This window comes from Pelodiscus sinensis, chromosome 17 (assembly GCF_052426305.1).
Source record: "Pelodiscus sinensis isolate ZL-2025 chromosome 17, ASM5242630v1, whole genome shotgun sequence".
NCBI classification, from domain to species: Eukaryota; Metazoa; Chordata; order Testudines; family Trionychidae; genus Pelodiscus; species Pelodiscus sinensis.
Window position 1 is genome coordinate 4,091,434 of NC_143068.1, and position 18,103 is coordinate 4,109,536.

At 43.0% G+C, this 18,103-nt stretch overlaps 1 protein-coding gene across 1 annotated transcript in view; it reads right to left on the bottom strand.

Moving 5' to 3' along the window:
- Positions 1-18,103, bottom strand: part of UQCC1 (ubiquinol-cytochrome c reductase complex assembly factor 1) — a 112,306-nt gene that overhangs the window by 92,762 nt on the left and 1,441 nt on the right. The window contains exons 2-4 of the mRNA XM_075901448.2: positions 13,801-13,905; positions 12,850-12,954; positions 2,057-2,164 (exon numbers count right to left, since the gene is read on the bottom strand). Coding sequence (XP_075757563.2) covers positions 2,057-2,164; positions 12,850-12,954; positions 13,801-13,905 — 318 coding nt within the window. The remainder of the gene's footprint in view (positions 1-2,056; positions 2,165-12,849; positions 12,955-13,800; positions 13,906-18,103) is intronic.

The window sequence follows — 18,103 nt, forward strand, 5'->3', positions numbered from 1 at the left end:
AGGAGACAGGAAATCTACAGCAGAGATTGCCAGGGTTTGACATATTAACTGCCAATTATTGGAACTCTCCCACTCTTTGTAGTGCAGTGTGATGTCTGGAGAGAACTGAGGAGAACGTGTGCACTTTTGAAGAGTAACAGAAAAGAAACAAGTCAAAATGCATCACTTCAAATGCACATGACACAAATAACCACTTAAGAAAGTCAGATTACCCATATTTAGCTCTTTAAAGGAGGACACAACTGAGTCATTATATACAAGGGAAATTGAGTTATACAAACTTAACCCAGATTTTAAATCAATATCAGACTAGCTCAAGATCTATCATGTCTTGCTTAGCATTTTAAAGACTAACAAGATAGTTTATTAGATGATGAGCTTTCATGAGCCAGACCCACTCCCTCAGATCAAATAGTGGAAGAAAATAGTCACAACCATATATGCCAAAGGATACAATTAAAAAAAACAATTAAAAAAAAGTGAACACTTATGAAAAGGACAAATCAAATTTCAGAACAGAAGAGGGATGCGGGGGGAAGGTAAATGTCTGTGAGCTAATGGCAGCTTTGTCCACATATTCACTCTGCTGATACCATTATTGGACCTAACCAAGTGAGTTATAAGATCAAGAACACATATTCCTGTGCATCCAGAAATATAATTTATGCTATCATGTGCCAAAAGTGTCCGTCTGCTTTGTACATTGGACAAATGTCTCAGACACTTCAGCAAAGGATCAATGCCCACAAAACAGATATTAGACAGGATCACAAAGAAAAAACAGTTTATTGCCATTTCAACCATAAAGGACACTGTCTCAACGCCTTAATTACCTGCATCCTGCTTCAGAAGCCTTTTAAAACTGCACTTGAAAGGGAATCCTCTGAACTGTCATTCATGCTTAAATTCGACACTCTACGCGGGGGTCTCAACAAAGACTCTAGCTATCTTACCCATTATAAAGATAGCTTCCCCAATTATCACCTCTAATATCATTAGCTCACAGACATTTACCTTCCCCCCCCCCCGCCCGCATCCCACTTCTGTTCTGAAATTTGATTTGTCCTTTTCATATGTGTTCACTTTTTTTTAATTGTTTTTTTTAATTGTATCCTTTGGTATATATGGTTGTGACTATTTTCTTCCACTATTTGATCTGAGGAAGTGGGTCTGGCCCACAAAAGCTCATCATCTAATAAACCATCTTGTTAGTCTTTAAAGTGCTACAGAGTCCTGTATTTTCTTTCTGCTACCCCAGACTAACACAGCTACATCTCTATCATTGCTTAGCATTAAAATTCTTATTTTCATATTTATTGCTGTCATCATAGCATGAAGAGACCGCAACAAGATCAGGGCCCTCAGCACTAAGCACTGTACAAACACAGCAAAAGTCAGTCCATTAAGTGTGTACACGCTAGGCAAGATAATGAAATGTTAGAGGTAGGGAACAGAAAGATTAAGTGATTTACCCAACGGAGTCTGTGGCAAACCCAGGAAATGAATCCAGGTCTCCAGAGTCACAGTCTAGATTCATAACCCCAAAATCCATCCCCTCTGAAAGCCCAAGTCTCTGGACAAAAGCAACTGGTAACAAAGCAGAGGCAGTGTGGTCAGCCTTTGCTGGAACCAACAGAAAAAGCAACATGTAATGCTCTTCAGCAACACACTCTGTTCACAAGCTCCAAAAAATTCCTGCCAGCTATGACTGCTAAAACGTAACTGTAATGTGGGAACTTTGATGCATGAATAAAATGAAGAAATAAATAAAATGAAGAAATAAGTTTTTGGGAATCCAAGTAGCCTTCAGATTCATACACACCAAAACAATAACACACTTTTACTTGTGTCAATGGAAGCCCTGTGCATACATCATGGCAGGTTAAAGCCTTGGGCTATTATTCTTCATCCTGTGTGAGGGGACTTCATATGGATATTATGAATGGGACTGTGCACATGACTACCCCTCCCATGTCACAAAGAATCTAGTTCTCAAAACAGATGTAAAGTAACCAACTACAGGAAAATATTAAGACTATCAAAATAATTGCTTTACCCATTTGTTATATTTAAGTGGTCCTGTGAATCCCATTGCTTCTATTATCTTTGTGAAGGCACTCACTTTCTCTTCAGATGGCTGTAGGGAATCTTTTGCAGCAAGAAGCTGTAATGTAAAATAAGGTAAAAAAGCTCAAATGAAAGACAGAACCACATCCTTATCTCAGCAATTCAATCTGACTATTTTAAACAAATCAATATAATTAACAATTTTAACTTCTGTTGTAAGTTGTCTCTCATAACTATCAGAGTACACAAAACAGACATGCTACTACTCCTAGGAATGCTACATCTATACTCTTTGATTTACTTTATTTCAAGTAATAAGAAACTTTGTACACACCTCCAGCCTACCATGGGGGGGATGAACCAATAAAATAAAGTAGAACCATACGGTATTAAAGATTGCTCAAACATAGCTACACATTAGAACATTATAAATTGTGGTTGAGCTACAGTGCATTTTAGAAGGACATCCAATCTTTATTTAAAGTCATCAAGTGATGGAGAATCCATCACATATCATGGTAACATGTTCCAGTGATTAATGTCTCTGTTAAAAAAGTTACACCTTTTTAATGTCTATGTCACCATTTCTAATAGGTATAGTTCAGAAATCTGTCTGTACAATCTATATGTGAAAATACAAAATAACTGTTAATCCTAGCAAAGACTATTGAGTTTCCACTTGTATAACCTCCAACTACAGCATGATCTGTAAATCTTAAGCATGTTACACACACACACACACACACACACACAAAGTTTCATATTATTGATAAAAGTATGAAAGCAGAGGTCATTGGCCCTTAGTTAAAATTAAGTTGAGCTTTACATGTTATGACAAGAGGTTGACACCCTACTTGTCTGAAGAATACAGAGTAACCTCCCCAAAATTGCAAACATTTGCTTTTTGGGAAATGAATGAACTTCCTGAAAACTTCCAAGAAACTCTGTGCATAACAAGTTAAAAATAGATTTTTTTAAGTTAGTCCTTTGAGAAAATTAATATTACATGTCAGGCTAATTGTTTGTCCTGAATTATCTAAGGCCAGATCTACATTAGAAAAGGTTTGGTAGGATAACTGTACTACCAGTCCCTCTTAGAGTACTCTCAATTATGACAGCAAAAAAGCAAAATAAATTACATTAGCAAAAATCTTTTTAAAAGTGAATAATAATACCACCACTACACTTTTCATCAGAAGATCTCAAATGTAACTTCACTAGACGATTTACCCAGGGTGGCTCAGGTCCTCAGCTCAACTCAATTTTTGTTTTTTGGAAAATGTACACGCTTCATTTAAATCATTGCTCTGAAGTGGGACTGGGGATTAGGGGCTCAGTGTGTAGGCTGGTTCAGCAAGAGAGAACTACCCCAGCCGTCTCTCATTGCAGCAGGTTGGGGGCCCAGTGAGAAACGTCTATTCCTGGCCGCTGCAGCAGGCACACCTGGGGGTGCGGTGGCACGCAGACACACAATATATAGTAGATAGCTGTCCTTTTCTGCACCCCAGTTTCCTGCTGGCCCAATGGGGTTATAGTTGTCCCAGTCCCGCATCTCTGGCCCCACTGCTATAGTCATTCAACAGTATAATTCACTCTCTCCTACCAGACCTCTCCCCTTCCATTTTATGAGAAGCAATCAAATTCAAGGCACATCCCATTATCTTGGTACAAGCAAACCCTTACCTTGCTTTAAGTTATGGCAAGAGAAAGCTGCATACCAAATTTGGTGGTCCTAACTCTTAGCGTTCAAGAGTTTTTGAAGCAAAGGACTCATGGATGAACAGACAGATGCATATTTCTAAAATATAGGAGGAGGAGAAAGGAGAGGGAGAAGGAGACAGATATCTAAGAATGATTTTATCAATGTAGAACTGTGGGCAGGAGGGAAACAAAACACTCTACAAATTAGCATTTACTAATACTTGGAAAAGTTTCTAGCGCAGATCTGGCCTAAGTAACTGAAAAGACTCTACAAACTTCCCACACACTTAAGACTCACTAAAATCTAATCCATGGCTACATCTAGACTGGCATGATTTTCCGCAAATGCTTTTAACGGAAAAGTTTTCCCTTAAAAGCATTTGCGGAAAAGTGCGTCTAGATTGGCATGGACGCTTTTCCGCAAAAAAGCCCCGATCGCCATTTTCGCAATCGGGGCTTTTTTGCGCAAAACAAATCTGAGCTGTCTACACTGGCCCTTTTGCCTGAACGGGAGCAGCACAGTATTTCCACAAGAAGCACTGATTTCAGACAGTAGGAAGTCAGTGTTCTTGCGGAAATTCAAGCGGCCAGTGTAGACAGCTGGCAAGTTTTTCCACAAAAGCAACTGCTTTTGCGGAAAAACTTGCCAGTCTAGACGCAGCCCATAGGTAGATATTCCAATATATGTGAAGGCATTTTTTTCTTGTTTTTGTTTTAAGATTAATGGTCATTTTTTGCAGTTATGCTTCACGACTAAGCTTCTTGTTGATTACATCCCTTACAGAATTCCATTATTGCTCTCTTTCAAAGTGCGTGACATCTAGGGTTGCCAGGTGTCCGGTTTTCAATGGACATGGGACGTTGGCAGCTCCAGTCAGCACTGTCAACAGTGCTGCTGAAAGTCCAGTCAATAGCACAGTGGAAGCCCAGGGCTAAGCACATTGGAATCCCGACCTGCCTTGGTGTCACGTTACTGGATTTTGAGGGGAGCAGCTAGGTCGCTGCTGCGCCCATAGGTGGGGGTGTTGGCTCCAGAAAATGGTATAAAAGGGGGCTATGTGGGGTGTTGAATAGAAGCTTGCTGTCTGCTGATCCTGTGTACGCTATTTGTGTGATTGTGTGATGTCTGTGTGTGTAGTTAGGAATCTGTAATCTGTGTGGAGACTGAATATTTCTCTGCATGCGGTTGAGCATTGGGCAGAGCCCAGCCTATGGACATGCTAATCAGCAAGGCCCTGTGGGACAATGGCACACAATGGGCCAAGGACACACCTAAAGAATGAGTGGTGACTCATACCTAAGGCCAACCAGCAGGCAACACAGGAATAAGGTGGACCAGGTGACCTGCTATAGCCAAGAAGAGACCAGGAAGGAGGGATAAATAGGCCATGTGGTGGTCTCCATTTTGGTTCTCAGCTCAGCACTTCATCCCAGAGGCAGCATTGCAGGGATCGAAGAGCCCGGAAGACCTGTGAACCCATCCTGATGCTAGGATGTGCAACAAGAACCTTTAAACCAGCAGCTTAATCATCTCTGCTAGAGCCTGCATCGAGGACTGGAAGTTTCGATGCATGTAATGTATGATTCTTTAGCAACTTTACTCTCATGCTTTTCTTTCTTGTGATAATAAACCTTTAGTTGTTAGATGCTAAAGGATTGGCCCAGCATAATTTGTGGGTAAGGTCCAAAGGGTAAATTGACCAGGGATCTGTGGCTGGTTTCTTGGAACCGGACAGAACTTGTTCGGGGTAGGTGTGATTGGGTGCTAGGACCCCCCATCTGTGTATGAGGCCCGGGGCCATCTGAGGCACGGATATTGCTGGGGTGTTGGAGGGGTTTTGCTCAGAAGGCTTCAGGCAGGCTCTGTGGGACTGGTTTGTGGCCTGTTTGGAGAGGTCACCAGTCTGGGGACTGTAAGGAGCGCCGGATTTGAGCAATTCGCCCTGAGCGGACGCCCTCAGCTGTGCCCAGACACGGCCCGGTCCGTCACACTTGGCTCCATGTATTTCCACAGATGGGCTTCAGGCATTTAGTGGCCATTTAGCCAGGTGCTTAGATTCGTCTGAAGACAACAGGAGCAGAATCCAGTCTCTGCGTTCTAAGCTCATAAATGAGCCCCCTGGTTATATTGCTGCACCTGAGCCTGCTGTGCTTGCGTCAGATTCCTCAGTGTTTGGAGCTGTTCCCACAACAGCAGTACATGATGGGCCACTCCCTTTGCCCAAGTCTCTTGTTTCTGCCATCCCTCCCTGAAGTAGTCAAGGATTTTTCTGGGATTGCCTACCATAGAGGAGTTTGAAGGGAGAGAACCCCATTGTCACTTGGGGTGCCTCCCATTTGGTGGGAGTGGAGAGTGGGGAGTAGAGCAGCCCAGAGCAATGGATCTTCATCTATAAATTTCTGCAACATGCTTTTTAGTGTATTATTAAACATTTCCACCAAACTGTCCATTTGTGGATGGTACATGGAGGTTCAGAGGCCTTGGACATCTAAGAAGTGGCATTAAATGTGAGGTCACATTGCTGCCATGATCAGTTAGGAATCCCCTGCAAAATCCTACCCAAGCAAAACTTTCACAAGTTTTCTGTGATTTTAGGAGCTCTGGAAGCCTATAAAAGGGACAGCCTCGAGATATCAGGTTGCAAAATCCACAATAACCAAAGATATAGCAATTGTCAGTCATGCTCTTGTACAGTAGACTACCAAATCAACCCCTACATGCTTGAAAGGTACCCCAACCATGGACAGAGTGGGGCTTTTGGCACCCCCTTTGATCCTGTCCATTGGCACTCTGACCATGAGACATAATAGTCTCACACCTCCCAGTAGATGTCTGGCCAGAAGAACCATATTCTACCTTTGGGAGGTTTTTTTTTCCCCCTTTACCAATTGTCCAGCCCAGCATACTTAATGGGCCAGGTGTAAGAGGTCCCTGAACGATCTCCGGGGGACCAACAGCTGTCAGATCATCTCATGGATCTGGGGTTCTTCAACCACTTGATAAAGGCAGTTCCGCTGCCTCCCCTTCTTGGTCCTGAACTATGGCCTGTGCCCAGACTTGATTAAGCGCTGGGTTCTCCAGTTGTTCTTGAAAGAAATCACTATCACACTCAAGTTTGACTTGGGTGTTGTCCGCAGAAGGGCCTGTCTAGTGGAAGACACAGTTAGGGTTCCCCCCATCATGAGAAGGCCCTACTCCCCGGATCCTTGGCTTCAGTGTGACTGAGGAGTTTCTTCAGCGTTATCTCATCACTCTCCCCTGTTGGCAGATGCTGGGCACATTCGTGCACATACTGGACCACGCCCAGTCAAATGCCAAAATAACTGGATAACTAGATAGGCTAATTTAGGGACCATGTCCATCTGTAGGACTGCATAGTGGTGAGAGATCTCTAATGCTACTGAGGAAGTCAGGCAGAAGTATGCAACTTCATGGATGCACTCTAAGGAAATTCAGGATCCTGCTGCTTGAGCTCAGGGATCAGTTCTCTCCAGATCAGGGTCTGACTATATTCTAGAATGAATCAGGCCCATCTTGGGTGTCCAATCTACATGCACAAGTACCGCAAGCTTCCCACCTGCTTTCTTCCAGGCTCATGGGCTAGCTACCACACTTGTCCTTGGTTACAAATCATATAGGGCAGGGGTGTCCAAACTTTTTTCAAAGAGGGCCAGATTTGATGAAGTGAACATGCGTGAGGGCCGGCCATTTTGCCTGACATTCTTTGAACCATTAAAATTAAATGCAAATTAACTATTTTATGCAAAGTTTATTGCAAACGGCATACTTTTCATTTCGTCACATGGATGACAAATCTAAACAGGTGTTAAATCACTCTGCCTTTCATATCTGAAGGCCAGATGAAAAAAAAATCCAGGAAGCTGAAATATATGTCAGGAACATTGTAAAGTACATTACATATTATTGGTAATAAAGGTTGTCTGTCAACTTTTAAGTTCAAAAAATATGAACAGGAACATAACACCAAGTATACATGTTGTGTCCAAATATATTTATAACTGATTTAGACCAACTGACATTAACTGAGATTTTACAATGTATTCATCTCAATACATATGGATTCGTTGGGGGCCATAAAAGATAGATATTGCCAAATTACCTGGGGAGCCGTATTAAACCGGAACACGGGCCGCAATTGGCCCGCGGGCCGGACTTTGGACATGCCTGATATAGGGCAATTTTATCACCCATGCCCCTCTTAACTGCACTCACAACAGCATTCATGTGTCTCACTAGCCAACAGGTCTTCCTTCATTGATCCCATTCCTGCCTGCAGATCTTCCTCTCAGGACGAGACTTGGATGGTCATCATCCTGAATCAGACCTCTATGGTTGTATGGTCTCCTAGCTTGATAAGTCACAGCAGGAGGCTGGATAGTAGGGTGCCAGCATCAAACACCGCTGGGTTGGGAACCTGATTGCCTTCAGGTCATAATAAAGCCACCATCTGTTGCATGAAACTTTCCTGTTGGGTTCGCTGCTGGGTGATGAGTTCATGCTCCATCTGCTGGTGTCGACTGGCAATCTACTTTGCTGACATTCCAGAAGCCACTTCTAAACCTTGTCGGATTCCATCTTGAGGTCTGATAATCTTTTGGGCAGCGAAGCGCCACTATGTGTGGAGTGGTGGAGGGCAACCTGCAGCATGCAGGCCACATACAGCTCATCAAGGTAACGTACTCGTAGGCCACCAGACAGGTTGTTTACTTTGCATCCACAGGTATGGCCAACTGCAGCTCCCAATGGCTACAATTTGTAGTTCCTGATGGCCGGGAATAGCAAACCATGGACCATGGGAGTTGCAGACAGCCATACCTGCAGGCGCAAGGTAAACTACCTGTCTGGCAACATGCCAGCGGCTTACTTTGGTGAGGTGCATAAGGCCCAGGGCCACAAGTAGACCACCACTACTGTAGAGGGTGTGGCAAAGTCTGGGCTAAGCCCTGTGGGTCCTGCGCTTCCTGGTGGGTTCTTATGGGCCTCAGAGGCTCACAGTGTCCCTAATTACTGCCACGAAGGTCAGGGTACCCTGCTACCAAAGCCTCTTTCATCACTGGCCAGTCCAGTGTCCTTCTTTTTCCAGTCCCTGCTGGCCCTTCCAGCCAGAGGGGAGGGTTGGGGGGAACTCGGTCCCACCCACCTACTCCAGGTTCCGGCCCAGGGCGCTATAGTGGAGGGACAGTCCCAAGCAGGCCATGTACCTTGGCCTTAGCCCTCCAAGCAGCAGCCCCTCCCTGGACCACTTCCCCAACCCATCCTGCTGTCCCTCGTTCCTGGTATTGCAGAGCAAACCTTCACATCAGCTCATTCAGGTGTGTTCTCCTGCTCTGGGCTGCTCCCTTCTCCTTGAGTTCTCCTCTAGTCTGTCCCTTTTCTCCTCCCCCCCCCCCCCGCCTTGCCTGGGGGAGTTTTATAGTGTGCACCTCCACTTTAAGTGGCTGCAGGTGTCCCATAGTCTTTAACAGCCTACTCGGGGAACATAAAGTCACATATCCAGCTCCCTACATATCTGCCTTCCACTAGGCTTCGGCAGCTCCCTGTTCTCACGCTGCCACAAGGGGAAAACTAATTTCCCACCTACCAGGGATTTAAGGATGGGCCTCACAGCAAACCTTGAATGCTGCCTGCATTCTTCACCATATGTGAAGTGTGGGATGAGTTCCCCCCATCCTTCAAACTCCCCTCAAAGTCATGAGACCCAAGAATGAGAGTCCATAAAGATGTCCTGATCTGAAGGGCTTTTAAGTCCAGTGGCCAGAGTCCATGGAAATGCCTTGCTCCATAGGGTAATAAGGTCACATGTCCCACATCTTGGGGCAGCTCTTCTCTGCTGGGCAGGAAGGCCTAGCAGCTATAGTCCACAAAATTAACTCTTGCAAGGCAGTAAGGACTGTATCTTTGATATACAAGGCAATATCTCCTCTCTGTCTTCCCTGCCTGCCCTTCCTGAGCAAGCTGTACTCCTCTATATTAATATTCTAGTCATGTGTAATATCTATGACGCCAACTGTGTGATTATTCTCAAGTACTTTTAGTTCTTCCTGTTTATTCCCATACTTCTTTATGCTCTGTGCCACTATGCAACAGCCTTAAATATGCAGAGGCTACCTGGGCTATATTTCAGCACTCAAAGTCAGGTGTATTTGCCAGCCACACCACTGAGCAGGTGATGTGACAGTGGAAATAGAAAGCAGACAAAGAAAATGAGCAACCGATAGCAGAGAACCAGTTCCTGGTGCATTCAGCACCATCTCTGGGTTCAGGAGACCAATACAGGCTGGTGGGAAAGAGCTGTGATGACCAGCAGTGTTGAGAACTACTAACTGTGCTAAGTAACCTACCACTTAAATCAGGTTCTCTACCAGACAACTGGAGGGTAGCTAAGGTGATGCCAGTATTTTTAAAAGCTCCAAAGGCAATCCTGGCAATTACAGGCTAGTCAGCCTAACTCCAATACCAGGCAAAACTAATTGAAACTCTATTAAATAACATAATTATCCGATACACAGATAAGCACTATTTGGTCGAAAAGAGTCAACACAGTTCTTGTAAAGGGAAATCATGCCTTGTCAACCTATGGAGCAGGAGAGCAACAACCATCAACACAATGGTAATCCAAGTGATACAGTGTACTTCCCGCATGAAAGGCTCTTAAGCAAAGTAAGCAGTCATGGATCCTCTCATGGATCAGTAACTGGTTACAAGAAAAGAAACAAAGAGTAGGAATAAATGGCCAATTTCAGACTGGAGAGACCCAGTAGTGTTACCCAGAGGTCTGTACTGGGACCAGTGCTGTTCAGCGCAGTGCATATTTATAAATGACCTGAAAAGAGGGGTAAACAGTGAGATGGCAAAATTAACAGACTATACAAAATTATTCAAGATAGTTGCTCCTGTTCTCTGGCTTAACTAACAGGGCAGATTTGCAATGGAGGTCTTCAAGTGAAGGAGGAGTGACCATGTATCCTTTGCTGGTATCTACCTGTTACCCTGCGACTTGACTGACATATAGAATGTGGTCTGCTTGGGGTGGACTGTGCACTGAGCCTAGAACATGCTAGGCAAGGCTGAGCACTTCTTAAAAAGTCTTTCATCCCTAAGCCCTTTAGTATCCATCCAACATAAACTAGGGAGCACAGCTACTCAGGGAAAACAGGCCTTTAAAAAGTCAGCCCTAAAGCATCCAGAAGAGCTAGCATCAAGGAATAGCTAACAGGAGTTTTGTAAGGAAGTTTAGAGAAGGAACCTGAGAGCCAGATTAACATTCTTTAAATTTCAGCCACTTCTCTCCCTTCCAAACCACAAAAAGTTGTGCAAGTAAAAAGAGAGGGAGAAGTCCAGCAGCAGGCCGAGGTCTATCCAGTTTATTGCACTGGGTGTAGCATATATAATGCATGCTTTGTGTGTGGATGGCATACACATGCACTAGGTGCAAACAGCTAATGGCCTGCAAACCAAGTACAGACTTTGGACACCAGAGTGGCTGAACTGAAGAAGCTAAGAGAGACAAAGAGGTATTCAGACAAGACTTTTCAGGACACGGTAGAACTATCCCATCCCAGTCTCAAGCCTACATGCCGTTGAGAAGGCTGAGAATCACGGGGAAGGAGACATAAAAAACTAAAGGCCATCAAAGATAAGAGCTCATCGTACTAGGCACGAAACAAAAATAAGAGATGGACTCTGCACCAATGAAGTTACAGTCCAAACAAGAGGTCACAGTAGATGTAATGAACAGCTACAGGGAGAAAAGGAAACAAAACAATACTGGTCAGCAGAAGACACTGTGTTCATAGTGCAACATCTTTGGTTACCACTATTAATATTCAGTATGACAGTATTAAGCATTCAGTGAACTGCAAAATTTGCTATACCTCATATCATTTGCAGACACACAAACCAAGAAGAGAAGTGGGGGCAACACTTCCGTCTCCTTTCTCCTGATGGAAACAAGGAAGACTCTGTCCCCTATAATTATTTTTCTTCCTTCTCAGCCCCATCTCCTCGCATGTCCTTTCGTGGGACCTTTCCCAGTAGCTCACTGTCACCCAGTTGGGGAGAGAGAAAGGAACATGACATTTTCCATGCTCAGCCTCTAGGGGGTGGGGAGTGGGGCGGGGGAGGGGGGGGCAAGAGATACCTTTCAGCTCTCAAATCATTGTGTTGGTCTACAATAATGTCTATCCTATATTTAATGTTCAGGTTGAGCATCTCTCAATCTCCTGGACTGTTTAAAGATATCATCACAAAGAAACATATAAATGAGGAGATGGAAAATGGCCTTAATAAGTCATCAAGTCCAGCCTCCTGCTCTGAGGCAGAACCAAGTAAACCTAGACCATTTTTGATCGGTGTTTGTCCAAACAGTTCTTAATAACCTCCAAATGATGGGGTTCCACAATCTCTTTGGAAAGCCTATTCCAGCGCTTAGACTAGCTTTAGAATTGTGATTTTGTTCCTACCATCTAACCTAAATGTCCCTAGCTGCCAATTAAAACCCACCATTTCTTGTCCTACCTTCAGTGAACATGGAGAACAGTTGATCAATGTCCTTTTTATAACAGCTCTTAACATATCTGAACACTGCTATGGTGTCCCCCTTCATTCTTCTTTTCTCAAAACTAAACATGTCCAGTTTTTTTTAATCTTTCCTCATAGGATAGGTTTTCTAAACCTTTTATCACCTTTGCTGTTCTCTTCTGGACTCCAATATTTCCTAAACTGTGGCACCCAAAATTGGACATAGTACTCTAACAAAAGCCTCTCCAGTGCTGAGTAAAGCAGGACAATTATGTGCCACATATTACGTTGGTAACTCCTCCGAGTATGGTCTTTCATCTATGCATCCACCTTACAGTAATTTCATCCACAGCACGTTTGCTTATGAGAATGTCAGATGGTAATGTGTTAAATGCCTTACTTAAATCAAGGTGTAGCACATGTACTGCTTCTCCCCATCCACCAGTAATGTACTCAAAGTAATCCTGTCACAAGTTAAAAGTGCCTGTACAGTGATTAGTACAAAAGAGCCGCTAACAATAATAATAAACTATTCTAACCTGAATAGTGCTGTGAAGCATTCTTTTTTGCTGTGTTACTGCACCACTGGTTGGTATCGATCCACCACATATTTTGTTCAACTGCGGTCGACAAGTCTCATGCCTCTGGTAAAAGTGACAAAATCAAAGTGAGATTAGCATTGAGGAATAAACACTAAAACGGTGTTACATTAAAATATTCACTAAATTACATTCTTAGGCCATCTAAAAATTCTGTTAGGTCATCAAGCCAATTCCCTGGGTCTAGTGTGGGTTTGTTCCTACAGTACATTCACTAATATTTTAAATATTTTATAGACTAGGCTGGCAGTCCCATGGATCTTAGTGTCGCCAAATTTGTCCTGAAATTTAGTCTAGATTTTCTCTCACATATTTGTTCCATTAATCCTACTTATACAACAGTAAACAATTCTTCTCCCTCTTTGGTATGAACATCCTTCCAATGCCAAATATATTGTATGTTGGTTGGTGATTTGATACTAATGCTGTTGGAGTGTCATAAAAATGATACACAATGTTAGATACTCAAGTCACCCCCGCTCCTAAACCAGTCTTGCCTTGCAAACCTCCACTTTTATGATTAACACCATTAGTACACAAGCATAGACTGTGTGTTTTCATGGCCTGTCTGAAAAATGTAATTCTCCATCTAATCTAACTGAAGTGGTTCAGCCTTTTATTCAGTGTCTAACAGGCATGGGCTTGAACAGAAATGATGACTGTGTGTTGGGGAAACAGAACTGTACAAGGTTATTTCAGCTCTCTTAATTGGGAAAGAGTAGCTATCATTTCAGTTTTACAAGATCTCTTTTTCTAGATGTCCAGGTAGCAGCTCTGGCAAGGACTGTCCCCTCCATTCATGTGTTAGAAGACTGTATTCTTTTATTTCACATGTGTGGATCTAGGCAAATCCCCAATTCTTACACACCTTAGAATAATGAAATATCTTACCAGAAGAGTGCCAAAGAGCATTCTGTCCCACTTTGCTTGGGGCAAAGTTGACTTAATTAATCCACTGCATACTGTAATCCATTGGGGCACTCTAATCTGGAATTTCTAGAATAGAGAGATCAACATGCACATAGTAACCAGCAGTGAAGGGGAACATCCCAAGATTCACATACATTACCTGAAACCAGGGAAAAGAGAAGACTACTAGAACTTCCATCTACATTATAACTATCCATTGTGGGCATCCAAAAAACCCAAAACAATGAGAAGACAGATATTCCTATGAACTTGATGGTCATTCATAACAGATTCACTCAGGAATAACCTGTGCTGTTCTGAAGTCACACTGATAGAACCTCATAATGACAACAGGTAAGAAGTTTATAGAAATTATGCTGATTCAGGTGTGTACATTCTGGATCACCAACAAATGTCATGTGAAGTCTCAAATGAAAGCCAATATCAAACTGGTCATTAGTATTATTATTTAATGGATGTGCAGATACTATTGAAGAAGTTTAATATATACACTGAAAATGTTTTCAAGTCTGTATCGAAGTGATGGATACCAGCAGAGGTGAAAAATAGGTTTTCCTTCAGACAGAAGAATCTCTCTCTCTCTCTCTCTCTGTGGGAATGTAAATTAAACATTGTAAAATAACACAATGTATGCTTATTTACATACAAAGTAAAATGTTAACAAAGAAATGTGAACTCAACCAGAAAGCAGCAAACAGGAAAAACAAGCCATCAATATTAATATGATATATGCTATCAAGTGCCAGCAATATCCCTCTGCCATGTATACTGGTCAAACCTGACAGTCTCTGCAACAAAGGATAAATGGACACAAATCAGACATCAGGAATGGTAACTTACATAAACCTATAGGGAATATTTTAACCTCCATGGAAATTTCAATAATGGACTTAAAAGTAGCCATTCTTCTACACAAGAATTTTATCATCAGTTATAAAGGGAGACATCTGAATTGGAGTTCACTTACAAGTTTAACATTATCAATTTAAGCTTGAAGAAAGATCTTAACTCGTTAATGCACTACAAAACTTCCCTTCCTTTGATATTCGCATTTCCAAATCACATGCTATGAATCACATCCAGGTTCACTTAATTAGCTTTGTTATCACTGGTCCTACAATTGACAGGGAATTTCTTTAGTTGTTATATATACCCTGGATTCTGTAATTTCTACTCAATCTCATCTGATGAAGCAAAATACAGGACTATGTAGCACTTTAAAGACTAACAAGATGGTTTATTAGATGATGAGCTTTCGTGGGCCAGACACACTTCCTCACGAAAGCTCATCATCTAATAAACCATCTTGTTAGTCTTTAAAGTGCTACATAGTCCTGTATTTCGCTTCAGGTACACCAGACTAACACGGCTACATTTCTATCATTCATCTGATGAAGTGAGTTTTGCCCCCGAAAGATCATGACTTAATAAATGTGTTAGTCTCTAAGGTGCCACAAGACTGGTTATTGGCTGTTATCCTATCTCTTTGAACAGACAATGAACTTTGGGGATATAGGTAGCAGGCAAAGACCCAAGGAAATAAATGGGCAATGCATTTGCGTTCATGAAAACGGGATATCAACCAACCTTGCATGATAATTGGGTGATTGGGTTGATTTTGGGTGAGAAACTGCTTTAGAGATTAACTTGTTTATTAAATGTAGTCCTTATAAAGCATGTTATGATTTTGTTTTATAGACACTTTTCTAATATGCTTACTCCCTACATGCTCAATCTCTTGTCTGATATTCTTGTTTTCACTATAAATATACGTCAGTGGTGCTGTGGTGTTACACATCATCCTAGTCCTGAGATGAATCTTACAAGTTGGTGTGTATATTGTTCCTTTGGGGACAGCAGACCTGGTATTTCTGTGTGTGTTCAGTGTATAAGGGGCACTACTAAGGATGTAAAAGGTTACCTGTTAAACCAGTGGTCACCAAGGAGTAGATCAGGATTTAATGGTAGATCTTGGAGCCTGACAGGTGATCCCAAATGGTCTGGCCAAAAGGCTATCAAGCACAGCACTTCAGCTGCCCTGCTCCCTCCCCCCCCCCCTCCAACACACACCTACTGCTGCACATCTCCTGCCCTTTGCCTTGGAGCTGTCCCCTCAGGAGCCTCCTGCTCTCTATGCAGGGCAGGGGAAGGAGAGGAGGGGTTCTGATGTCAGGATACAGGGTGGGAGAGGGAGCACCTTATCTCCACAGAGCAAAGTTAGGGTACTTGGGATAGAGTTTGCTGGCTGCTTTTGGGAGTGGTGCAGAGCCAGGATGGGGTGAGCCTGCCTTTGCCCCACTGTATCACCACCCAGGAGCCACCAGGGATAAGCAGGGCCCTGCTGGGTACCCACATCCTGAAAACCTACCCCAACCTACCCATCCTGCACCCCAAGCACCCCAGCATCCAAATGCCCTCCCAGAACCTGCACCTAGAATCCCCTCTGCCTGCCCCAAACTCAACTAAGAGCCCCTTCCACACTCCAAATTCCTTAATCCAAGACCAGAGCCTGCACCCCAACTCTCTACCCCTGCTTGGTGAAAGTGAAGGATGGTGCTGGAGGGACGGAGGATGGAATGAGCAGGGGCAGGGCCTCGGCTTCAGAGAAGGGTCACAAAGGAGGTGGGGAAGAGTATTTGGGTTTGAGGTAGATCTTTGATTGCATTTAAATTCAAAAAGTGATCTTGTGCTTAAAAAGGCTGGAGACCACAGTGTTAACGGATTACCTGGTAAGCAGTAGCCTTACTGACATGCTTACCCATAACCGGTTAACCAGAGGTAGGACCCTGGCTGGCTGGCGGATCCCAGTTAAACAATTAAAATTATGATTTAATCGGTTAACTTTTTGAAGGGGTATTTACATCCCTAGACAACACAAGGGAATACCTGGGACTCAGGGACTGGGTGAACTTATTGTTAACCTCCAAAGCAAGGTTCCCTGTTTGATTTGGTGGTAAGGAGTCCGTTACCAGTACTCCTTCCTGCAGTTTGTTTGTTAGCACATGAATGCATATTGATCAAAGTTCCTTTGGGTCTGATAAGTTTAAACCAGATGATGTCTTTAATGTAGAGTGCTAACCCTGCTTCTTTCACCTATTCTTGTCTTCTTAGACAGGTATTAACAAGTGACTTAACATTGCAACCATGCAAATTTCTTTTCAGTGAGAAATTTCTTCTCAACTATGAAAAATTTCCAATTCCCTGTTTGTTACTCAGAATATTAACAAAGTTATATAAGCCATTGAAAACATTCTTTCAACTGAACCAATTCATTTCATAGAATCATAGAACTGTAGAGCTGGAAGAGACCTCAGAAGGTCATTGAGTCCAGCCCCCTGCTCTAGGCAGGACCAATTCCAATTAAATCAACCCGGCCAGGGCTTTGTCAAGCCGAGACTTAAACACCTCTAGGGATGGAGACTCCACTACTTCCCTAGGTAACCCATTCCATTGCATCACTACCCTCTTAGTGAAATAGTTTTTCCTAATATCCAGTCTGGACCTCTCCCACCACAACTTGAGACCATTGCTCCTTGTTCTGCCCTCTGTCACTACTGAGAACAGCCTCTCTCCATCCTCTTTTGTGACATTCCAAGTTTAAGTTTATACCAGACTTACCTACTTACCACCCTCCCCATTGTATTGGTAATTTAACAGCCTTCGGGCTAATTCAGCTAGTATCCAACAGAGAACATTAGCATCCACCTATTCCAGGGAGATGCTAGCTGTCCCAGTCATACAGCCTCCTCTCCCACTGGAGTGCATAATCAAAACTCCACATAACCAAAGCCTAAAATTTTATACCAGACAAGCAGCCAATATTTAATCTCCAGTATTTTCTGGCTTCTACTACTTAATGTTTATGCACCATTGTGCTGTGTACTGTACAATATTTAGCCGCCCCTAGGTGCTACTATCTACTATATATTTGAGAGAGTATGTCTTTTCATTCAAAAGCTAGGACCACCAAATTTGGCATACTGTTTCCTCTTGTAAAACGTAAAGCAAGGTAAGAATTTGGTTGTGCCAGGAAAACAGGATGTGCCTGCAATGGGTTTGCTTTTCATAAAACCAAACAGAAAAGAGACACACTCACCAAATCAAGTATAGTTATCAAAATAGACATAACTGAGCTAATGTTGAAAGAGGGCTCAGGGCAGGAGCACAGAGTGCCACCTCTGCCAGTGCACCTCATCTCCCACACCAGCACAGTTCTGCTGCAGCAGTTCCGTTCTGGGCAGCCAGAAAACCATGCTTCTTCCCA